The following is a 25749-nucleotide window of genomic DNA, read 5'->3' on the forward strand; positions in this document are numbered from 1 at the left end:
TAAATACCGCAGAAGAGCACAAAAAATTAGACTTGAGATTATGGATACTCATTTCAGAACTCCAGGAGGCCGTCTCAAAAGTAATATATCAAAGAGATCTTCATCTTAAATTGCAATCAGAAAGCAATAGCAAAAGACTATTTTAATTCCTTCTTCATTGATATACCTAGCATAGCAAGCGCAAAGTGGACACAAAACCCGTTAAGAAACAATGGGTGTGTGTCTCCTGAGCTGCATTCTAAAAATGTACATGGAATGTCTAATGAGTCTTATAGCAATGTTCCCCCTCACATAATCTGACTTGCAAAGCATTCTTTCACTGAAATAACAAAAATATTTATTTGTAGTTTTCACATTATTCACAACCATTTTACTATCAGGAGACAGAGTGAAAATATGTACATGTATGTATATGCATGTGACAGAAAAAATAACTCAGGTCGTAACTCAAAGTGGAGAAAATTAAATTGAAAAAAAATGCATAATTAGGATAGGAAGAAATGTGAATTGTTAGTATTTATTTGTATTTATTTAACGTATCTATAGAGATCAGTAGTTCACATATACAATCCTGTTTTCTTTCCACATTATCTGTTACTGAAGGTAAATGGGAGCCTCATAATTATATCATGTAGCTCAGCAGTCATTTTTCTTCTATATGGTCGGCCTAAATGACTGTACCCGCCTCTGGCTGAAGCGTTAAATGATTATAAGAAATCCTCTCACATTTCACTTTAAATTAACTAGGATAGCTTGCCTGTCACGTGAGGAGCTTTTAAATCACTAACCTTAAAATCTGTTCTAGAGTTTGCACTCTAAAAGTTAACTTCACAATGATTTAATTGGTTGCTATTATTCTCTGTTTCTAACTGCAGATTAACCTGTTTTCATTACTCCAGAATAACTCCAAGGTTAATTTTCCATTTAAAAAAAAGCTGAATAATGGGAAGATATTTATTGATAAATACTGCAGTTGTCATCCAAAAAAGAGATTTCATGCTCTAGTAAAATCTTCTATGGACCCCTAACTTAAATTAGGTTGGTAGCCTAAGGGCAGTTAAGCCAGATATTTGAGCAGTAAAGAAAGTATGAAAGTACATATAGCACAGAAGCAGAGGAAGGAATCTCTTGGGAGATACTGTGTGAAGAAGGAATGGGGGGCAGCAGTTAGAATGACAGAGTGACAAAAATAAGGGCAAAGAATTGAGTGATTTGTACTCAGTGACAAAGCATGCTCAAGCAAAAATCTTGTGATGAGGAAAACAAATGTGTGAAGCTCTGTAAACCTGAAGAAGATGACACGGAGTAGGTGCCAACTGTGAAAAGAAAGGAGATGAACAAGGATTTGGTTCCGGTTCTATTTGGATTAACTAAATTGAGTTATGGTTTATAGTGCAACATTGCTGGCCCACAAGCTGTAAGACTCATTAAGTGAGGACAGCAATATCACCAATAGCAGCTCTAGAACGTTTGAGTGAATATTTTCCATATCTTTGCCTTTTCTCTGCACACATCAACTTGAGAATTTTTGTTTGTAGCCAAAATAGAAATAATCAGTATTGCCAACTCCTCAAGTTCAAAAACCATGAGATTGGCTTAAAATAATAAAATTTCATTTTTTTTAAATCACATTTTTTGGAATACGTTTTCTGATTTTTGAACTCTCAAGCTTTCTCTGTGTGAGAGAGAAATCTCCACTGGAAATGCACAACTGCAACACATGGAAGAATTTTTGCCTTGATTTTAGAAAGGACCCTTCAAATTCAAATCTCCATCTTCTTCCTAGCCTCATCTGAAAACTCTTCCTTTCTCCTTTGCTTACAATTGTTCTTTTTCTGTCATTTTACTATTACTCATTATTTAACCCTACTTGTACTGTTCGACTTCAAAGTATGTTGGGATACACTTCATATGAAAGAAGCTAAACAAAATAACAGTGTATTACAATATATACAGTCTTGCCAAGTCTCATAATTCTATCACAAGTGTCACAATATTTGGGGTTTTTCTGAGAGCCCAAAATTCTGAAATCATGTTTTTTTATGAAAGAATCTGAGCTTTCTTTTAAAAACAATAAAAGTAAATTTCAGGCCCTCATAGTTGTTCAGAAGAGCTTTAAAATGTGACCCAAACATTCCAAAATCAAAAAGGCAAATAAAAAAGAGCCCCACATTTATTATTTTTAAAAACATTATATTTTGAAGCTAATCTCAAGAAATTTGGGGGTGGGACTCAGGATTTTTAAACATCTGGGACTGGCTGTCTATGCACTTGCTAACCACTGCAGATGGGAGATATGATGATGCATGTTTAAAAGCTCTGATCAAGAATAGAGTATCTGACAAAAACATACACATGCTGATCTCCCTCTCAAATTAATGAAAAGTTAAACTTGAAAAGACTCTGCAAAACTTATTAGAGAGCTTGATAACCCTGCTGTAAATCAGATTCCATCAATGTTTCCTTTTACAAACCCCAATTTTCAGTCATTTATAACTCATGCATCAGGCTAGAATCTGGAATACCACTTGTCAGTTCAGATGTACTGTTTAAATAGTATTCTATAAATCAATCAAATAAAAATCAATCAAGACATTTCTAAACTTTTCAGACAAAAACATATTTCTTAAAACTTTGTTAGGGAAAGAATCTAAAACAGTAAATATATATATATAAATAAATCTAAAACAAAAGCAGCAACAAACTCCTCAGGGGAACAGGCATCTCTTTTACGTAGATGGTTTTTAGGTACTGGAAAATGTGTTCTGTTATGTTAGACTAGCATAGTGGTATGTGTGCTGTGTAAGGCTCCACAGCATGTCTACAAACTGAGAAAGGATGAAGTTCTGCCCTGTATTCTTTTGCATAGAAATGCTCACTTTCTGCTCTGCAATGTGTGGCTCTGTAGTTGCATCTAAAAGGGGCTTGCCTATATGTTCATACACTTGCCTATATGTTTATACACCTATATTTCACTTACGGGGAGATCTTGCAAGATCCAGGTGAGTACAATAATTAAAAAAAATTCTTAATTAAAAAAACACCTGGTACAAAGGAAGGAGGAAAAAACAGAAAGTCTTCGTGATTCTGTTAAAGCCAAGTGGAACTTCCATCTTGAACACTTTCAAAAGACTGTGTTTCTAGTCGAAAATAAAGCAAGTTGGCATATGCAGAATTCACAAATTTTCCTAATTTGAAGAAACTGTACTATGTTCCATTACTGCATTTTAACTGTGTACCATATTTGTCAGTTTCTTAACTTATCTTGCGTGTGTGCATATTTAGACTATTTTATCACATTTGTTAGCCATGTGTATCTTTTCCAGAATTATCATACTCTGGAGCTCAGTAAAAGATGCACGAACATTTTCACAAACATGCCGATGTTCCCTTCGACACTGATTACAAGTACTATCTAATTGTATGTGTATATCTCATGATATTATACACATAGTTTGAAAATATTAGGTCTCAGAAAGCTAATCACAGCTCTCCAGTCAGCTTTAATTTAAAGTACCTTATTTTTAAACGCAATTAGGACAATATTTAATCCTCAACACTTCCCAAAACTGGACACATTTAGTTTCACAGGTATCAGAAAACGAATGTGCAAAACTTAATGAGCATCAGGAATCGCAAAATATCACTTTTACCCTGTATCACTTTAATAAGCACCTATAATCTATTTGGCATTTAGTGCATAATGATGCCTCTGTAACTCCACTGTGAAATGAACAGGATGTTTGCAATAATAATAATGTATTATGTGGAATAACAGTATCTAGAATTTGCTATGTAGATTCAGGGTCAGCATTAGGATTTGGGGGGACCCTGCAAAGTTATCTCAAGGAGTCATGATCCCCTCAGTGTCCTCTTCCTCCTTCCACCTTTTCTCTTTTTCATCCCTTGGTTATTTGGAGAATGGATCTCCCCTGTTTCTCCATGACTTACATACTCAGGAGGAGCAAGAGGCCTGGGGAAGGCAAGGAAAAGTAGAGCTAAGATGTCCTGCTGAGCAGGTAACCCAGATGTTTCAGAGAAGTATGGGAGTCTGGTTGATAGACCATGTGTATAGCATACACAATTGAGTAATGGGAAGAAAAAAGGAAATATGGGGATACTCCTACTTGCCCAAGAACAGGACAACAAAGTTCCTGTTCATCCACTCTTGTTTTATTCAAAGAAAAGAAAAGAAAAGAAAAGAAAAGAAAAGAAAAGAAAAGAAAAGAAAAGAAAAGAAAACCCAAGGTAAGATAACTCTAGGACACAACCATACCTTTTATTGCACAAGGTATTGAAAAAGGTGTCAAAATGGCTATTCTTGACCTTCAAGAGGAGAAGGGCACCCAAACAAAAAACCCGAAAAAATGCTATGTGACAATCACTATGAAAATGTGCCTTTTCCCAGAAGTGTGGCATTTCCAAAGTGGCAAATTCTGAGTGTTTCCAATTCCACAACTCACATTTTCTACAATTCAAGGTCCCAATCTTGCAATCAGATCCATGGGGACCCTTGCATCTGCATGGAACCCCAACTGATTTGAATGGGACATTCTGTGGGCATAACTGTCCATTAAAGTGGATCCAATTGCAGGACAGAGTCTCTAAGACCCAGATCCAAGGTATTTAGGTTCCTAACTTCAGTTTCTGGGCCCAATTAATCGATCAATAACAGAGAAAATCTGATTGATAAAAATATATTAATTTTAATATGACAATGTCCTCCTAATGCTGTTTTGTTATTTGTATTGTATTGATATAGATTCTTGACATTATACAGCACATGGAAAGTTCACTGGAGCATCAAGGTCACAACATTAATCTCAGAACCACATTATTTCTTTTCGAAATCAATTGCTTAATACATCCCACCAACTTTCAAAATTTGAAAAGCTTTTTTTTTTTTCCTTTTTACACCTACGCTGAAAGCATAACTCTTGAAATTAGATTGCTAAGGGGGAAAAAGATATGTATTGAATACTTCACATGACGGATGTTTAAGAATACATTTATTATCACTCCTTCACTCTATTGAAAGGGGTGAGGCTTCAAATGAAATATGAACAATCTTACAAGTGAAGCACTGAGATTAAATTTATTACTAACCATCCTCTCCATCATGTCCTCAGTATCTATATCACAAATGTGTTTTATTTGTAAGATTGTTTTCAAGATCTGCCTATAACTCTATCACTTCCTCTCATGTTATATGGTAATCATACTGTGTCTCCAGGAGCAATGTTTTAAAAATGGTGACAAAGAATCCTAATTTAATAACCCAACAAGGGGTGAGATATTGTGCACCCAGAGATCTGCACATACAGCAACCTGCATGGGGAAAGAGGACTTGGCTGGCAGGGGGACAGCTAGGTTAGGGAGATGGGAGAAAAGGACTAGTGGCATCCAAATTGTGTGATGGACACAGAACAGACAGAGAGAAAGTGAATGGACAACATGAACAAAAAGGATGGGAGAGAGAAAGAGAAGAAGAGGGAGAATGAAGGAGATGGGGAAGGACAGGGTAGGACAAAGACAATGGGAAGAAAAGGGGAGGGAGACACAGAGGGGGAGTTAAGCACAGAGATCAAATGGAGCAGATGGAAAGGGAACAGCACCAGGAAAGGAGGATTAAGAAATACATCAAAAATAGAAAGTGTGGTTACAAAAATACCACCCTCCTCCCCAATCATTGAAGGAGAGAAAAAGAGGAAACGAAACAAGAGCAGGTCAAATAAAAGAAGAAGCAACGTGGGAAGTCAGAAGGACAAATACAGCCCAGAGCTGCTATATTTTGTTAAAAGAAAAGGAGTACTTGTGGCACCTTAGAGACTAACCAATTTATTGGAGCAAAAGCTTTCGTGAGCTACAGCTCACTTCATCGGATGCTGTAGCTCACGAAAGCTTATGCTCCAATAAATTGGTTAGTCTCTAAGGTGCCACAAGTACTCCTTTTCTTTTTGCGAATACAGACTAACACGGCTGTTACTCTGAAACCTATATTTTGTTAAGCATTTTAACGGCATCTGTTTCTAAATGCAGAACTATCAAAAGAGCAGAGAATCTGAGGTATTTATTAGGGGAAATAAAATTGATGGAGAAATTTGTGGTACCTTAAATGTTTCCTTGGATTAGATGACACTGTGAGAAGGAGGCTTGGAAAGAACTGGTTCATGTGAGTGTCTCACTAGTGTAAAAGTGACAGAAGGAATGAAAAAAAAAAAAACCTTTAGAATCACTGCATTTAACCAAACCGCTTCACACTTCCCTGTGCTTGGAAACTTAAGTCAAGGATGACTGCTTCAGGCCAGATAAAATAGTGTGAGCCTTGTCTGCTTAGTAGCAGTGTCTCATCTAACCTCATTTACAGACAGACCATGCATTGGTTCAATTAGTAGAAATGGGATATGTTTGGATTTATACAGAACAATGGTTGCTTTGAATGTAAGTGATAGTTTGTTAAATTCAGTTAATGTCAGTTATGCTAATTCCTTTTCAGGGGTAAACTTTTTCCTGTTAACAGATTTCCCTACAGAAGAAAAATTGGACTAAAATTCATGGCTGTAGCTTGGTTTTTTTACAAGCATTTGTTGCATTGTTGGTATGAGGCAAAGGAGATGTTAGATTCTCAATTCCCCCTGGAGAATTGCCTTTTTTAAGGCTGCTTAAGTCACTAAACAAAAACAGAGTCTGATGTCTGTAGTCTTGTTTCAAAGACTAGACACTTTGATCATCAAAACTCACTACAAAATAAATTTAATCAAGTGTTACAGAATTCAGTAACTTTTTGCTAAAAAAAAATTTGAAAAAAACCCAAACCACATGCTTTAAAGCGGCACATACTCTAAAATACCAGTTTTACTGCACACATTTTCATAACCATTTTCAGTAAATGTACAAATGGTTACCACTCCACTAACTGAAATGGAATGAGAGCTTGGTTAGGCAGTGATTGCTAAGGATTACTAAAATAAATGTACAGGAAGTTAGGCCTGATCCTACAAACACCAGTTGGACTTTACACCCATTGGACTCCTTGCTGCCATTCAGTTCCTCGGCTAGCCTTGGTAGATCCAGTAGTTATGTGCCACTGCCTCACTACTCCCAGCTGTGCTCTGTTACATGACAGAGTTGAGCCACATGTAGAAGAGATTTAATGGGGACTCTGCATAACTTTGCGAGTGGCTAGTCTATGCTTTTGAAAAAGGAGGCATGTTGCTTAAGCCAGCTCCTATCCCCACCATGGATTCTGCCTGCTTGACTGAGCAAGTCTTTGGTAGAGGGTAAGTGTTGGATCATATTAAAGAAGTTCTGTATTAAAATCACAAATGAGTTTGATTCCCCAGAGTTTAAATTCCAGGGTATTACTAATTAAGAGGTCTCTTGGTTTTTGGTATTGTTTCTCTCCCTCTATGTGTGAAACTTGCAAGCTGCTAACTGTGTTAGTACATTCTAAGACAGAGTCTGTTCTCAAAGCAATTCACAAGAGAGAGAGACTCAAAGCAATACTCTAACAACAGAAACAGCACCCAGAGACTCCCCACCCTTTTGTTGTATTAACAATTGTGATTAAAATAGAGATAGAGGATGTATGTGGATGGATGCTTGGTGTGGATAATAACTGAATGATCAGGGAGGTGCCAGCCTAAGAATCCAGTGTCCATGGGCTGAAGAAGGTGTCAAGTGGAAATAACCAGAGGACCCCACCCGGAGGGCAGACTGGAATCCACCCAACAGCCTCAAGAATGGGAGAACCAAAGAACAAGATAACATCTTGGAGCCGTCAGGAATGTGCTATCTGCTGATTGATTCAGCAACAGCATGATGAAGCAATTCCCATAGACTGGCATAGGAAGAAATTCCTATAAAAATAGACTCTAAAAAGTGAGAACTTTGGGGTCTGATTCTGCAAACCAACTTCCAGGAGCATCAGATGAGCACCTGACAAGGCCCTGCTCCCTCCTCATGTCCAGGCCACCTGGCCAGTGACTTGGCATGAGCAACTCTAAGGCTGGTAACTATGATAACAACCTTGCAGAACCTGTGTGTGTGTGTGGGTGTGTGTATGTTTGTATGAATGAATGAATGTGAGAATAAATTTGAGATTGAATGGAATGTTATAACTATAACTAACTGCTTACTATGATCCTTTCTGTATTCACAATAAATGTGGTATTTTGCCTTTTTCCCTTTAATAAGATCCTGCTGGTTTTTATTTTATTGGTACAACATTTTGGTGGAGAATTGCGAAAGGGGGAATATTGGTAAAAAACCTCAGTTATTGTAAATATTGGTGTGCACACCGCCAGCTCTAGTGAGCTAGGCATTTCTATTAGGTTAACCAGACCTGCTGGCCTCCGAGAAGGTAGCAGGGGACCTGCTGGCCTCCGAGAAGGTAGCAGGAAAAACAGATTAAACCAGACCTGCTGGCCTCCGAGAAGGTAGCAGGGGACCTGCTGGCCTCCGAGAAGGTAGCAGGAAAAACAGATTAAACCAGACCTGCTGGCCTCCGAGAAGGTAGCAGGGGACCTGCTGGCCTCCGAGAAGGTAGCAGGAAAAACAGATTAAACCAGACCTGCTGGCCTCCGAGAAGGTAGCAGGAGACCTGCTGGCCTCCGAGAAGGTAGTAGGGAAAACAGATTAAACCAGACCTGCTGGCCTCCGAGAAGGTAGCAGGAAAAACAGATTAAACCAGACCTGCTGGCCTCCGAGAAGGTAGCAGGGGACCTGCTGGCCTCCGAGAAGGTAGTAGGGAAAACAGATTAAACCAGACCTGCTGGCCTCCGAGAAGGTAGCAGGGGACCTGCTGGCCTCCGAGAAGGTAGCAGGGAAGAACAGGTTAACCGGACCTGCTGGCCTCCGAGAAGGTAGCAGGGAGAAACAGGTTAACCAGACCTGCTGGCCTCCGAGAAGGTAGCAAGGAGAAACAGGTTAACCAGACCTGCTGGCCTCCGAGAAGGTAGCAGGGGACCTGCTGGCCTCCGGGAAGGTAGCAGGGGAAAAACGCATAGATTAAGCTATGATTTCAGAATCTAGGCTGTGTCACTTGCTAAGTAATACCAGCAGTGACAAAGAGATTGAAATATCCATGTTAAGATGTTTAAAAGAAAACAGGGTAAGCCAGTACTAGAGGGAGGAATGGAGTCAGAAGGAACTCCAACCTCACCTTTTGTTAAAGAAATTACACCTTTTAAACAAATCCTTCAAAAATTTGGGCACAGTCCTTGGACTAAACAAGCCCTAGCTGATGTCTGCACTATTTCGGACCTAGAGGATAGATTGGCTCAGTATATCCTCATATACAAACCTTCTAGTGCTGCCAAAAGAGATGCAGCAGCAATTTGGTTGTTGTGGGAGGCATGTAAGGATTCTTCCCTCCGCTTGTCTTCATGTAAAGAGGAAAAGGCACAAATGGAAAAGGGAGCAGACAATTGGAAGGTGCTGGCTACAAATATCCAAAGCCAGCTGAAAATAGTGAAAGAGGCACTCCAGGAATACAAAAAGAGTGAAAAAGTTAACTCTGCAGAGGCTGGAGGGAGGCAGGTAAAGGGGGAGAAGGTCCTATGTACGGCACCCCCAGGCATAATTACAAAGAGAAAAGAGAGTAAAAAAAAAAAAAAAAAAAAAAAGTTAACTCTGCAGAGGCTGGAGGGAATTAAGCAGTTAAACTTTGTATTTCACCCAAACAACTTTTAACCAAAAATGTTAAAAAGGAAAAGTGTTAGAGCACTCTTGGTTTCTTTGCAGCCATTCTGAAAGAAAAATGGGCCCTTTTCCAAAGGAATGTCCGTAAATTAGCCAGGCAAAAATAAACTATCTGATTAAAATCATTTGACTGGACAATTTAGTCAAATTTGCTAAAAGAACATAAGAGGGTTCTATTGGAACTTAACTGCCTCAAATGTATAAAGGGAATGTAAGATGTAAAAAACAGAGCAGTGTGGAAGGGATGTTAAGGAAAAGAAAATGTGTATGTATCTGTCTGAGTGTGTGTAAATATGTAAAGTTCTAAGGACCAGTTAGTTTTGTTTTTGTTTTAAATAATGCCACTAAAAATCCATTTGACTCTTTAATTCAAAGTTGCAAAACTGACAGACCTTTTTGCTAGACACAGGTAATTAGTGTTGTTTGGCTCTGGGATTTGGCATTTAACCCTTAAAAGGTAACTCAATGCTTTACAAAATTTAAAATGTTTTTAAGTTGTGGCTGCAGCAGGGCAGTCAAAATCAGGAGAATATAAAAAAAAAAATTTTGGATTCTTTTTGTTTGTTTTTTGTTTGTTTGTTTTTGTAACAAAATAGCAGATGAGAGTTGTAGTAAAAAAAAAAATTAAAAAAGACAGTGCCTCTCTGAAGCAACAGCAGGGGTGAGGTGCACAAAACAAAAAGAAGCAATGTTAGAAACACTGAGTCTTAAAATGGCTCTGAGTAATCAGACTGTCACTTCGATAAAGGTACATGAAAACTCTGTAAGCAAAAAAAGAAATAGTGACACCTTATGTAAAAATGGATCTGGATAATGTTATAGAAGTTAAACTATGGAAGAAATGTGCATTTGCCCCAGAACATGTGCAGGGTATATTGTAGAAGGGGCAAAAGAAATGCAAACATACCATGCTACTTAATTAAAATGCTATTAGGGCTCCAAAGGGAGCCACAATAGGTTGGGTTTTCTTTTTCAGATTGCTGTGTGTTTTGGAAGCAGAAGTTAAAAGTAATCAAAACTCTGGTGAAAGTTGATTGTGTCCCTTTTAAGATAGAGTCTCTGAGCTGCTGATGGCTTTAAATCCAAAAGCAGGAAGTTTCTGTGAAAACGCAAATTACCTAAATGATAAAGGAAGGAAAGAACTAGCAGCACAAAGGAGCTGCAGATAAAGGACATACCTGGTCAGCAAACAAATTGTCTAAATAAAAGGCATGGGATAACAAGATAATTTTAATACATTTAATGATAATAAGTATCCCTGTAACAACGTATAGTGTGTATGATTTTTGGAAAAATCCTTTAAGGTCGTATGGTAATGATGCTTCTCAGTTATTACCTGTAAATACAACTTAAAGCTTAACACAGCAGGAAAAACATTATAAACTTGGTCTGCTGTATAAGAAGGAAAACTCAGGGATTTAATGACTAAACAGTGGGATAATTTCCCCATAACCCTTAAAAGATAAAAGCCATTGAAACCTGGCCTGCCTATAGAACAAAAACAGGAAAATATGGGGGCAATTTCTCTGTTTTGCCTGCAATCAGCAAGGGTATTTGTAAAAGAAATATGGGTATTTGTAAAAGAAATATTTTAAGCAATAATCTGCCACCCCAAAAGGGGTAGAAACATGTTCTTTTTGTCTTTCAGAAAATCAGGAAAAGCTGATGCCAGCTGAAAAGCAACCCAATACCATGAATCTACTGTCACAATAGAAATTGTGTTCTGTGTTCTATGTTTTGTCTTGTGTTTTGTCTTGTTGCTAGCACTGTTGTGTGTTTAAAAAAAAAATACTGAAGACCTGCAGGAACTTAAAAATAAATTAAGCTTTCTGTCCCAGCTACAGGACAGCCTGATACAAAAACAAGTACATGCCAATGTAGACTTGGTCCAAATTGGTCTGGGTAACCTAAAAGGCCAATGGAATCTTTAGTAATGGCTTAATACTACCACATGGCTTATCCATAAGAAAAAAAAATATTAGAAATAGGAAACTACACAGCCATAGCTATGGGATGCACTGAAATGCAGATACTTGCACTAGCTACTTTGGAACACAAAATGTTCTGGGTCATATTGGGAAATATTAAGGGTTTGATGCATTTGTTAAAAAAGAAAGAGATCATTGTTGACACTTATCAATATGAATGGATGCAATATGTTTCCAGTATTGTAAACCAGACTTGTTAATGGGAGAAATTGTTGTCAAAATTGCACACCAACAGTCCCTGGAGGCAAAGGTATTGAAGGTTAACCCACTCCCCATATTACACATGGGATCCTTTTGGCTACCCTGGACCTTGAGCCAGTGGGCTGGGGAGGGAGGGAAGCTATTGGACACTAGAGGTTGTACCGAATGGACTCCTCAAAAGTGGGTGTGCCTAACCTTGCCTGTTGCCCCAGAACCTTATAGTAAAGATACATCACTAGGATCATGTATGTGGCATGAATTGGAATCACAAACTCACAGTACTTTCTCTTGAATAGGTTACATAGAAAGTGACACTGACGATTATAAATCTTAGTGTCAAAAGGGGGATTATGTTGGATCATATTAAAGAAGTTCTGTATTAAAATCACAAATGAGTTTGATTCCCCAGAGTTTAAATTCCAGGGTATTACTAATTAAGAGGTCTCTTGGTTTTTGGTATTGTTTCTCTCCCTCTATGTGTGAAACTTGCAAGCTGCTAACTGTGTTAGTACATTCTAAGACAGAGTCTGTTCTCAAAGCAATTCACAAGAGAGAGAGACTCAAAGCAATACTCTAACAACAGAAACAGCACCCAGAGACTCCCCACCCTTTTGTTGTATTAACAATTGTGATTAAAATAGAGATAGAGGATGTATGTGGATGGATGCTTGGTGTGGATAATAACTGAATGATCAGGGAGGTGCCAGCCTAAGAATCCAGTGTCCATGGGCTGAAGAAGGTGTCAAGTGGAAATAACCAGAGGACCCCACCCGGAGGGCAGACTGGAATCCACCCAACAGCCTCAAGAATGGGAGAACCAAAGAACAAGATAACATCTTGGAGCCGTCAGGAATGTGCTATCTGCTGATTGATTCAGCAACAGCATGATGAAGCAATTCCCATAGACTGGCATAGGAAGAAATTCCTATAAAAATAGACTCTAAAAAGTGAGAACTTTGGGGTCTGATTCTGCAAACCAACTTCCAGGAGCATCAGATGAGCACCTGACAAGGCCCTGCTCCCTCCTCATGTCCAGGCCACCTGGCCAGTGACTTGGCATGAGCAACTCTAAGGCTGGTAACTATGATAACAACCTTGCAGAACCTGTGTGTGTGTGTGGGTGTGTGTATGTTTGTATGAATGAATGAATGTGAGAATAAATTTGAGATTGAATGGAATGTTATAACTATAACTAACTGCTTACTATGATCCTTTCTGTATTCACAATAAATGTGGTATTTTGCCTTTTTCCCTTTAATAAGATCCTGCTGGTTTTTATTTTATTGGTACAACATAAGAAGCAAGATGCATGTCCCAAAAAGGTTTCATCAATGAACTGCCTTGAAGAGCAGGTGTGCCACTGTTACTACCTATTTGTATGTGTCCTTGACAAATTTTAAGCAGATCGACAAAGCACACTCATTTTCTGAAGTTTCAAGCTCTACGTTGTCTGGAGTATTTTGGTTTTAGATCTAGGCTCTAGACAGATGATAGATTTTGCAAAATTATCTTCTCATACAAAAAAGGGAAACTTATCTTAGTTAAACATAACCACAGTGCATTTCTACTGCAATTTCAGGGTAATTAGTCAATGTATTATAAAAGGCAACCAAATAGGACACCTTTACTGCTCTTAAAAGGTTGAGCACATTTATAAATAATCATTACAGGTCGGCATAATTACTTACAGTAGTTACAGTGTACTTATTTAAATTAGGGTTATGAAAGAGGGGAAACCTAACTGGTAAAATGAAACAGATTCCAAATGCTGGAGTCTTAGCAGGGAATGAACATCAAAACATAGTTTTCTTTCTGTTGTTTTTGGATAACAAACAAATTGTTGGGGGCTTTCCCAAAACTATCCATATCTTTGGATCCTGTGAACTGTGGCTAGAAAGCTCATGAAAATGGGCTCAAATTGATGAGATTTCTACTACTCCCTGACTATGCTTGGACCCAAAATTAAGCACAAATAGACTCTCTTGTGATATTTTGGCCCTTTCAATACCTGATCCAACAAGAACCAAGATGTGTGAAAATGGACACACTAGATTTTATACAATCCAAACATCTGAATCCTGAAAAAAGTTTTCCCACCCATCCTTATGTTAATCAAGACTGGTTCAGTAAGAGAGTAACCAGAACAACTGTGCAGCACAAGACTCATCACCAATGCAATATGAAATATAGACCATCTCAGCAATTCCACTGAGCCTATACCCCTGACCATATGCCTGTCAAACTGCTCATGTCATGCCATTAGATTTGAGACCACACAAACTTTATTGTGTACAACTGGTATCATATAATACTCAGTAACATGATCCTATTGCTTCGACAACCTGTAATTGAGTCTGGAGAAACTGAATTCTTGGTTTCCAGTTATATTTAGGGTTTAGCTTATTTATGTACTTATTTTAATTTGTACAAAATTCCATAGAGTATAAACTAACTTTTACAAAAAATGCTTATGTTGTGAATACTAAACACACCATCTATAGTTCAGAGTCCCCTCTATTTTGGCATTGTTAACACTGGATTTCAATCATGGTCTTGAAGAAAAGCCAGTGATTAAAATCAGTGGAGCCACCCAATTCTATTCACTATTTTTTTTATATTGGCAGCTTATACCTGGAAATTAAGTCTCACAAAGGGAACTTGAAAATGTGACTCTCTGATATTTGTTTTCTTAGATATTATCTACCAGATAAAGTCTTGCTTATTGCCAGGTCTTCTCTGCTCTTCTGATTGCAATCTCATTTCACTTGTCCTTGGCATGTCGTGTTTGCTATGACCTCCAGCTTGTTAAATATTCAGCAGAAAGTTTATGGACTTTCCCATAACCTTGATTAAAAGCCTGTTGGGAACCTGAATGCTGAAACAAGAACTTTATTTGAGAAGCAACTTGAGTGCTCCACACTGATTTCTGTTTCACTCATAGCACTTATAATCAGCAGTCACAGGCATAAAGATGAGGCTAGAGGTAAAATATGGAGAGTCAATCTTTCCCTGTTTAATACTTATTGTATTATCATGCTAAATTAGGCTTTATCATACAACCTGATCTTCACAGATCTTCACAGATCATGGAGAAATCACAAATATGTTGCATCTTGTAACAAAATAAAAAGAAAATTCCAATTACTATTCATTCTCAGGAATTCCAGTGATTTATAGAACTGAAGACTGTTTACATATGTGGATCAGTTTAATTCACCCACCACCTTTGGGGTAGGATTCTACTACCATTTTGAACACATCAATAACACTGCACAAAAAGTTTTCAGATTGGAAGTGCTTAATGTGCTCTTGAGTAAGTTAGTTCTAAAAATTCACTAATAACGGGTTTATAAGGCTACATGAGCAACAAGTTGTGAACAAAATTCCTCATTATATGTACAATGAAACAAAAACTGAAGCCATTTCTTCACAATAATAAGATATAATAATACTTGGCACTTTTATTGAGCTTTTCAACTGTGAAGAGCGTTAATCAAACTTCACCACAGTCCGTAACACTCTACTTTTATTCTTCCCCAAATGTTACCCAATGAGGGTAATTGAGACACAAATGAGGTGACTGGTTCAAGGCTGCAAAATGATGTCGAAGAGCCATTATTAGACTCAGGATTTTCTATTTCTGTCTCATGCCAGCCCATTAAACCACAATTCCTGAAATGAAATGCATTTCAAAATGTAAGAAAATGGAAAGTGCATTTTGTCTTTCATTAATACCCTCTTTTATTTAATCTTCTGTGAATTGGGGTGACTTGGTATAAATACACACAAGCACACACTGAGATTATACCTAATTATAATCTCTCTCTCTTTCTCTCTCTCACACACACACACACACACAAGTGTGTGGAGGGAATATCCAAGGGCTAAATTTATTATGCTCCTTTCACAAACATCCCAATCATTTGAGCAGCTTCGAACAGCTACAGTCTAACAAAAAAAAAGAAGAAAAAAAAGAAAAAAAAACTATTTAGAGTTTTCTGTAGCGGTGATCATCATAGCACATAAAATTTAATCCTGCAATGATTTATGCACATGCCTAGATTTATACACTATCTGGAGCCCCATTCTGTTTAGCGGGGACTACACCCAGAGTGTAAATTTAAGTATGCATGTAAGTCTTTGCAGGATCAGGGCATAAACACTGAACAGCTAAACAGTCCTACATATGTAGATCCACAGTGGACTTCACTCAGCATGCTGCTCTTTGCCCCCGTTACAAAGTAATGTGTATTTTTATTTTTACTTAATTAAGTCAAGTCAGTTATGGTGAAAAAGTGTTAGCATCCCCTGGTATTTGTCACTGGGATATTTTCTCTCCATCAAAATGTGGAATTTCCCCTCTTGAAAACCTCCCTGGCAAGTGGTCGAGAATGGATTCAGTTGCGAGCAGTCAGAGGTAATATTTATAGAATTTGTCCCCATCTACACAGACAGATAGAGAAATATACACACATATTACATATCTATATAGTTAAAGACATATAGAGAGGATTTGAATAGAATGCCCTTTCCAACCTTAAATTACAGCAGCACTACCAGCAGTTCTGTAATTTTACTTCTAAAGCAGAGTTTCAATAAGCAATTCAGGAAATGTAAAAGAAGCCAAACTACATACAATTATTTTATACAGTTGTATTACAAATCCTTCCATTGACTCCCTCTAGAAATGTAACATTTTGTTTAATGTTTTTTTTATAATTTATTTATTTTGCTAAACAACTTTCCATTTTTGTAATATGCCAAGTCTGTAACAAAGAGAATATGGAAAAATTAAAAGAAAAAAGTAAAAGTAAAAGGAATTCACTTGCAAAAGACACAACTTGATTAACCTCATTTGCACAGACACATTTTAGATGGAATAGCCACCAACTTGCATTCCATTATTACTTTGAATACTATTAAAACACAAAATACATTTAGTGTAGGTTAGAGTTTAACACTGCTGGCTGCTATATATACAATGAAGCACCCACCAGATAGGTCTGTATCACCACAAATTTATTATATAAAGAAAACGGAGCAACGAATAAACTTGAGGTGGCCCGACACTTCACATTACAAAACTCTGTTTTCAGGTGCTTTTAACTGCGCCAAATTAACATACCTGCGCTGAAATTCTCCATGCTGGGTGTCTGCCTCAGGCTCAGTTTTGTAAAATAGAATTCATTTAGAATGGTTCAGCCACTACTCGGAACAAGGTACAGGGAAAATACATTGGTTTGCCCATGTTAAAAAAAATGCCTACAGTCATTTCATTCAGAAGCTCTAGTGCCTCCATGCTTTGGAACAGGGATTTAAATTTTCTCAGGGTGGTCCCACTGATGCCAGTAGGGTACCTTTTGCTGTCCTTGTGAAAAATTACCCAAATTTGGATATGATATAAACTGCTGAAAAAGACTTATTATAGATTGGCACCTAAATCCTCCATAGGTTCCATCTACACTGAGAATGATCTATCTATTTACATCTCCTGTCTACAACTGGAATGCACATTCATAATCCCTCACAGCAACTGAACACTTCAATACTTAGCACTGCAGAGGCTAAGCAGGATTTCTCCCTTCAATTGCTCCTCCTGGTTGCCAGGGGCCACAGTAATGTTCCCCAAGTTGGCTCCCAGAAGTGTGGATGAGGAGGAGGAAGCATAAGAACGGCCATACTGGGTCAATTAATTTCATTTGGTGACCCCTAGTTCTCATGTTATGAGAAGAAGTAAATAACACTTCCTTTACTTTCTCCACACCAGTCATGATTTTATAGACCTCTATCATATCCCCCCTTAGTCATCTCTTTTCCAAGCTGAAAAGTCCCTGCTTTATTAATCTCTCCTCATACAGAAGCCACTCCATACCCCTAATCATTTTTGTTGCCCTTTTCTGAACCTTTTCCAATTCTAATATATCTTTTTTGAGATGGGGCAACCAAATCTGCATGCAGTATTCAAGATGTGGGCATACCATGGATGTATAAAGAGGCAATATGATATTTTCTGTCTTATGATCTATCCCTTTCTTAATGATTTCCAACATTCTGTTTGCTTTTTTTTTTTACAGCCACTGCAGATTGAGTGGATGTTTTCAGAGAAATATCCACAATGACTCCAAGATCTTTTTCTTGAGTGGTAAAAGCCAGTGTAGGCCCCCATCATTTTATATGCATAGTTGGGATTATGTTTTCCAATGTGCATTACTTTGTATTTATCAGAGATCTGACTTGATTACAGAGGGGTGAAGAATAGGGCAAGAGAAAAGTGGCAGGAGTTTGGTAATTGGAGGAGAGATAAGAGGTGGGCTGGAAGCAGGATCCAGAGGGAGGTACAGGGGCAAAGGCAGAAGACAAGAAAGGGAAAGGAATAAGGTGATGGGGGTGAGAGTCAAGAGCAGTGGAGGGGGAACACTGGCAAGAAGAGGATACATAGTCAGCAGCAGAGGGAGGGAGACAGAGACAGAAGTCAGGGTGTGGGCAAAATAGGGGCAAGAGCTGAGAGAAGGATAAGAGCAGGGGAGGGGAAGCACAGGAGTCAGAGAGGGGTAATAGCAGTAGGAGTGATATGGAGAGGCTTGGGGGAGTACAGTAGCCAGAGTCTGTAACCACTAGAGAACAACTCCCTTGGCATTGATTTTCTGAGTCTCAACATTATTTTGCTGTCCTATAAATAGTTGTGAAACTCACTGACAAAATATGTGCCTCCACCCCCATCCCATCCCCCAATGGTAGGTTCACATAGAGGATAATAGCCTTCTACTGAGTTAAACCACGTGGCAGATAGTAAGCCTGACAATAATCCATGAGAGGAGGTCAATACGGTTCCACATGATAAACATTTTCTTTTTCCAGTTTTTAAGTTTTAAAAAAAATTTAGGAAATTACATAAAACAAACTACAGTAAAAGAATGTTACAGCTGCAAAGTCAAGCACTCAAAAGTTAAGAACTACCAAAATTGAGACTGCCTGTGCGATCTTGAGTGAATGCTTTATGATACAGTCTTTTCTTACAGGATCACATTTTTTTCCCACACAACCCCTGCCTCATTCAGTGCACAGGATGGACCTGCTCTGGGAATGTTTAAGGAAGGAGACTGCTGTCTGTTGAACTCCTACCTCATTTGTCGCAGAACTCAGCAGGTATGTAGTGAAGGAGACAGGGGACTGCAGTAAGATAACAGACTGTCTCATGGATAAAGTAGTTGCATGCTGCCCTGCACAAATGGATTCTATATCTCTGCCTCTACCCCAGAGTTCCTATGCAATTCTAGTCAAGTGACTTAAACCAAACTTTCTACAGGTGATTACTAATTGTATGTTCCTCATTTTCTAGGTGCCCAACTTAAGCCCCTGGTATCTGCTTTGCAGAAGTCCTGAGCACTTACGGATGCAGCTGAAGTCAATGGGACCGGAGCTTTGAATGTATAAAGTACTACATAATGCTAAGTACTCTGAAAAATCAGTCCTATATCATTCTCATTGGGCACCCAAAATTAGTGGACACTTTGACCTTAATCTCTCTGTGCCTCAGGTCAGGTCCCCATCTGAAAAATGAGGATAATAATAGACGCTCACTTCACAGGAGTGTTATGAAAATAAATTAATGTTTGCAAAACACTCAGCTTATAGTGATGAGCACCATAGACAAATCTATGGGGAAATTAACAATGCTGTATGTAGAGCAAAGTTTGAATAAATAAAGCATGGAGTCATATATTGAAGAATGAAAATAAAACAAATACTGAATAGCTGTTCATTCAATGTGCACTGAAGGAGGCAGGGGTCCTGTGGAAAAAACAATATGTGAACATGAAATTGAAGAGTGTATTGTACAACACACATGCACAGGGGAGCAAAACAAAGGTTGCACAGGCCACCTTAACTCTGACATTTCTGCTCTTTTGACTACTTGATTTTGCAACCTTTATGTTTTTTAAAACTTTTAATGTAATAAAGGTATAATTCAGCCTTATTGTGGGGGCTATAATATATCCTCAACTCTTTGCTGAAATGAATGAATGTGAAATGAAAAGCCAAACAAAAGCAAGTTTTATAACAAAGAAGGCACATTAGAAACACCTTTTCTTTTCAAAACTCTGCAAGAAGAAAGGCATCTGGCTTGGTAAACAGAAGCTGTCTGCCACTCAGTCCGAGCACTAATGGTGTTGTTTATTAAAGTAATGGAGTTATGCCATTAATTAAATACCAGCATACAGTGCAAATTTGCCACTGATTCAGACCGATACATTTTCCTTCCCCAAGTGGCCCAGTACTTATTCAAGTTTAAATTACTATTGTAATGAAAGACATCATGAAACAAAAAGGAAATGCTGCAATGCAGTGTGATGGTCTGGCACAATGAAGCTACAATACAATACCTCTAAGATATACATGGATTTGAGCTGTTCCCACAATAAACAGACTCTATTTGGTGGAAATTGTGGCTTTGAGGGGGTGAGAAGGCCCCCTGCACACTGGCAGCAAATCCCAGAAACTGTGACAGCACGTGCAATGCCTCTGTGAAATACATGGCCTTTACTATACCCTTTAGCAAAAATGCAGTGTGGGCCACTCCCAAGGTGGACCAAATATTTGTTCTTCTGTCTCCTTGGTTTCTAATAGCGCTTGTGGTACTAGAGTCATACAGTAGTTGATAGGTGTCAGATGCCGTGGTGATGGGCACAGTGTGAAACCCTAGACAGGAATTCTCTATCCTACACACAGAGAGAAATGGTCACTGTATACCAAAAGCAGAAGAGCATCATAGAAGTGATTGTAAATGCAGGCCAAAGAGCTTTAACACCGAACTTTGTCTAAATAGCGTGGAGGTCTCAAAACAGAACAGAATCTTAAGTAATATGCTCTCCACATATCCACAATAGGCAGAGATGGGAACAGAATTTAAGCCTGCAGAAAAAAATATTTCTTTTGTGACTTTAAGATGGACCCATGTCTTTGCCGTGATATGTTTTTCTGCGTGCGGTCGATAGATTATTCCAGGAACATCTAAAAAATGCCCATATTTTGAATACTCTGTTGTATAAACAGAGCATTTAATTGCTCCCAGTGAGATTCTGTGTTCATAGAACATTCATTATCCCATCTTACCTACACTATTATTCTATAACAAAGGATGCACACTCATTAAACATATATTACTAGAAAAACCCTGAATGAAGTATTTTTTTCTATAGCAGTGGACCATAAAATAACAAGCTGCCATAATCAACCAGTTTACAGTGTATGTGGATTATTCATATTAGCATGTACTTTGGAGAGACAACTGCCTATTAATTCCAGTAAATTATTATTATTAATTTCCAAAATATAAAACTTGTGTTATTCCTTCTTAGAAACATTTTTGCTATTCAAAATTATCTGGCAGAAGACTGCAAATGTTCAATAATGACCAAGAGCATAGATGACCATATGAATTAATGGATCATCAACATTCATTAGTGTGACTCTAGTCACATAAGATGATGTGACCAGGACATGGGACATCGTATTAAAACTCAGGCATTATGTTAATAATCAATTCAGAATGAATCTTCTTCTACAAATAGTGTACTTTTCTGTTTCTCATTAGGAACATGACTACATTACTGTTAAACACCCACAGCTAGCCCATATCAGCTGACTTGGGTCAGTGGGGCTCAGACTGAACGTCTATACAATTGCAGTGTAGACATTCCGGGCTGGAGCAATTATAGGCCCTGCAGCCTGAGTCCTGTGAGCCTGAGTCAGCTGACACACGCCGTCCACAGGTGTTTAATTGCAGTGTAGATATGCACCAAGGGACTGTTCCATAATCCAATGCAGTCATAGTGATGACTCCCATTGACTTCAGTGGGCTTTAGATCAGGTCCCAAAGGATTAAATCTTAAAGTAAACAAACAAAAAAGAGGATATTTCCAGGCTGATACCTTTAATAGAAAATAAACTGTACAAACACTTAACTTTTTGTTACATTTGATACATTACTTTGTTGTTGTCTCACAGTAAAACCTTGGAGTTTATTTCTAACTTAGAACAGAAAAGCTCCTTCAGTATAATGTAATATCTAATACAGAAAATAAACCAGTTAAAAATCACATGAACAACCCCTTAAGAGTCAAGGAAAAGTATTTTCTCCACAGCTATAGCATTTCTAGTTAATAGTTGCTGTTCACCTGCAAATCATGTATCCCACCGGAATCCACTAAATTATTTTTATAGTATATTCCTTCCTTACATAATGAAAGGACCAAGCCTTTTCGTGTGTGTGTTACAGCTGATTTTTGATTTAGTTAATAACCATTAATGTTTAAAAAATTTAACTTAAAGTTATAACGCTAGATTGCTGGTGTCCTATTACCATTCCTTATGACTAGCACTGCTCTGTGAAACTTTAATTACAAACCCCAAATGCAAGAAATTTGTTTTGTTTCACGTTTTGTTACCAACTCAGTCCATGTCAGATGAAATGTTAATGAACCTTTTGAGCAGATGTAGGCCCATTTTCAAGCAACTCTGGACCAATTTATTTTATTTTTTGATGTCCAAATTGTGCAAACCCTCAGATTTTGAAAGAGTCGTAAAAGCTCGGTGAAATTCAGTGATTTGATTGAGGTTTGCTTTGAACTTGTGTTTCAGGTCCAAGTGAACCTATACTGGGAACCTTCAGGGGTGTAAATCCTTGCAGTTCAAAAACAGAAGAAAATATTTATGCAAGTCCCTGTGAGTGAAGGGAATTGTGTTTCACATACATCTCACATGTGGTACACTCCAGCTCTATACCCATTAACTGGTGTAAAAGTGAAGTAACACAGTGGTCAATCTACCCTTAATATCTACCCTTATGATCCTAACTCACGATTTATCAAGTTAAACATGTGAAAGAATTTTCTTCCCTTAATTTTCTTCAGCACAAGGGATTGCAAATAATACAGCACTCTTGTGAGTATAACTAGTCAAATATTACACATATATATATTCAGTAATATGAATCAAATTTGGCCTTCAGTTACAAAAGTGCAGCCCTATTCATTTTAATGGCATTGCACTTCAGGGCAGAATATAATCTATATTACTGTACATACAATTTGTGTTGTATATTGTATGTAGGCAGTATCTCCCTTCGCTCATACTGTGTGCATGTGTGTATAGAAAAATATAAAGCTGCAGTAACACAGGGCTTCTATAGCAGGATAAGATTATTGGCAACATTTAGGGATCATTGAGCCTTCCCTTATCTCATACAAAAATGATGTCTGTTTGCAGCCCATTTCTGTAGTTGCTTCTCAGATCGCAGTAGTGGCTAGGGAACGGAGAGAATACAAATGAGACATTATCATTTGATCTACCGCATTTTCTTAAAATTGCAAATCTTCCAACAAGAACTCTCATGCATACCTAACACTATCTTCGTTAGATAATTACTCATTATAAATCAGCACAGGCTGTAGTCTGATACTCTGTTTAGCATTTCAGTTGCATGGAGGATTCTTGTGAAACTGGAGTTAAATATTCTTTAAAACAATTTTCATTGATCAAAAATGTGTGTGTATGAGTGTGGGAGGTGGTTATTTAAGGATAGTATGTTGTGAAGCTCACAGGAAACTGTCTTTGTATCTTGCAGTAAATCAGTGTAAACTGCATGATTATGAAGTCATTTGCTGCGGTATGGTGCAAAATCTTCCATCTTAACAATCATTTCTTGGACCTAGAGATAACAGAGTAGTGAACAAGCTGGAACTGCAGTCAGGGACTGGTATTGAGGTTAATGAGGCCCTTCATCTTTAGGACACTGGTTTACTCCATCCCTGTAATGAGTGACGTTCCCTACCTAATTAGATACTATGGAAATGAGCCTGGTGGCAATGCTCCAGTACACTGCGGACATTCACAAGACCCAACATCATAAATGGCACTAAAGTAGCAAACTCGTCTCAGGGCCCAAAGAGGCTCCATTAACACTTCTCCCCTAGAGATATACCCTAAGATCATTGCAGAGGCACTGATTGGCATGGGAAATGTGTATGGCTGCCTCTAATCTATCTGTTCTGTGGATAAATAGAGGTCTTCTGCCTATGGGGCTATCAGCACCTCTCAGGAGTGCTAAATTCACACAGTTTACCTTTTTCATATTAAGAGGTTAGGGTTTCATGTGCAGATTACTGACTAATATGAAGAAGGCCTGCCTACGAGAAGAGTTGTTTTTAAAGTCTACCTTGCTAAGTATAGAAGCATTATCTTCACAAACTTGGAGACACAAGGTGTCGTGTTTTACTGCTAGAGCCACAAGGATATTGCAATGAGTCATCATTTTACCTAACAAAATTGCCTCATCTAAAAGTAAGATACCATATTTATAACACACATATAGCTCTAGGCAGTGCAAAAGTAACTTCCTCCTATTTCCTTAATCTTCTCACATACCTTAAATGGTAGATATAGAGCAGATAGCTATTCTGTGCAGCTGTTTTCTTGGTCTGGTGTGTGCAAGTACCAACAGTGGAACGAGCAGCCGGGTTTTGAAATTTATACACAAAATATTTTCTGGGATAGAGGCAGTGAATGCAAAACTACTCTAGTTACCCAGTTCCATGGTAGGACTAGGGCAATAAGGAGGTACTTTTACTCTGTGCGCCATTCTCAGTCACATTATCAGAAACTGGGTATTTTAGAAACAGATAGCACAGCAAGGAAAACAATAGTCATAGGAGGAATCACATTATCCACAACATGGTGGGGCTATGCATTTGTTTGTTTGCCTTTGGAAAAATTAAACTGTTCCTCTAATTGAACTTCCGGAGCTGAACCCTTAGCCCTCATTGCAGCTGCTCCACAAAATACAACATAAAAGCACAAAACAGCTGGAAATCTTCTCTACAGAGGCATCTAAGGATTTTTCCTTGACAAAGGGGAATCCTTGGATAGTGCAAAGCTGCTGTAGCCAGCTCTGTGCCCCGCAATCCCTCTCCTTGTCTCCATGTAGAGTATGCATCAGGAATGGGGATAGACAAGGATGAGCAGGCCAGGGATGGATGGAGCATGGTGCTCCTCCAGATCATCAGCTGACAGTAGTTGGATGCAGCCAGGGCAACTTAGAAGGCTGCTCCAGGTCATGCAGAGGGCTGTTTTGGCCCATGGCTGGCCCAGGATGAGAGGAGTAGATGTGTAGCTTAAAGCTACTTCCTTCCTCCCTCCCATAGCTGTGCTGAATATAAACTTGGCATATCTGAGGACTGACCCCACCCCCCAACTTTATTAAATGCAGGTGGTAACTCTAAGTTACCATTTAGCATCTCCTCCATTTCAAATTCATTTTACAATAAGTCTGCTAATGGCTCTCCCATTTCTTTTGACACTCCCTAGAGCTCCGGGATGGATTCCATAAGCTCTGGCATTTGATTAGACATTGGCAGGCACAATATTGATCTCCCTGAGGATTTCTTCTCTCCATCCTAAAAATTTACATCTGTAGCATTGGCAACTTCCTTTTGTAAACACTGAAGCAATTAATTAATTTAATTAGTTTAGCAATATCTATCTCTTCCATCAATAAAATATCCCCAGATATCTCTCAAAGCTCCTGGTTCCTCTTTCATACATATCTTGCTACTAATATATTGGAACAATGTATTAGTATCTTAACCTCTTGTTTCATATTTCAGTAATTCTCCTACTCAATTTCTTTCCCTATCCATCATCACTTCCACTGTAGTTTTTTTGGTCTTGATACTGGATACCTTTCCATGTGCCTCTCTCACCTTTTCTTACCTTTTGCACTTCCTTGTTCATTTGCACTGACCCCTCTTTGCTTCGAGTGTATTTACTGCTAAGTGGCAGCATAATCCTACAGCATCCA

The 25749-nt window shown here is 38.3% G+C and overlaps 1 protein-coding gene across 6 annotated transcripts in view; it reads right to left on the reverse strand.

Annotated features, from left to right (window-relative positions):
- The window catches only part of PCDH11X (protocadherin 11 X-linked), a 1012591-nt gene that overhangs the window by 209483 nt on the left and 777359 nt on the right, over positions 1 to 25749 (reverse strand). The window contains exon 8 of one of the 6 annotated variants that reach the window (XM_073360866.1): positions 23130 to 23196. The exons of the other annotated variants lie outside the window; for them this stretch is intronic. Coding sequence (XP_073216967.1) covers positions 23180 to 23196 — 17 coding nt within the window. The 3' untranslated portion in view covers positions 23130 to 23179. Of the gene's footprint in view, positions 1 to 23129; positions 23197 to 25749 lie in introns of those variants that run through there. 6 annotated transcript variants of the gene reach the window in all.

This window comes from Lepidochelys kempii, chromosome 9 (assembly GCF_965140265.1).
Source record: "Lepidochelys kempii isolate rLepKem1 chromosome 9, rLepKem1.hap2, whole genome shotgun sequence".
Lineage (NCBI taxonomy): Eukaryota > Metazoa > Chordata > Testudines > Cheloniidae > Lepidochelys > Lepidochelys kempii.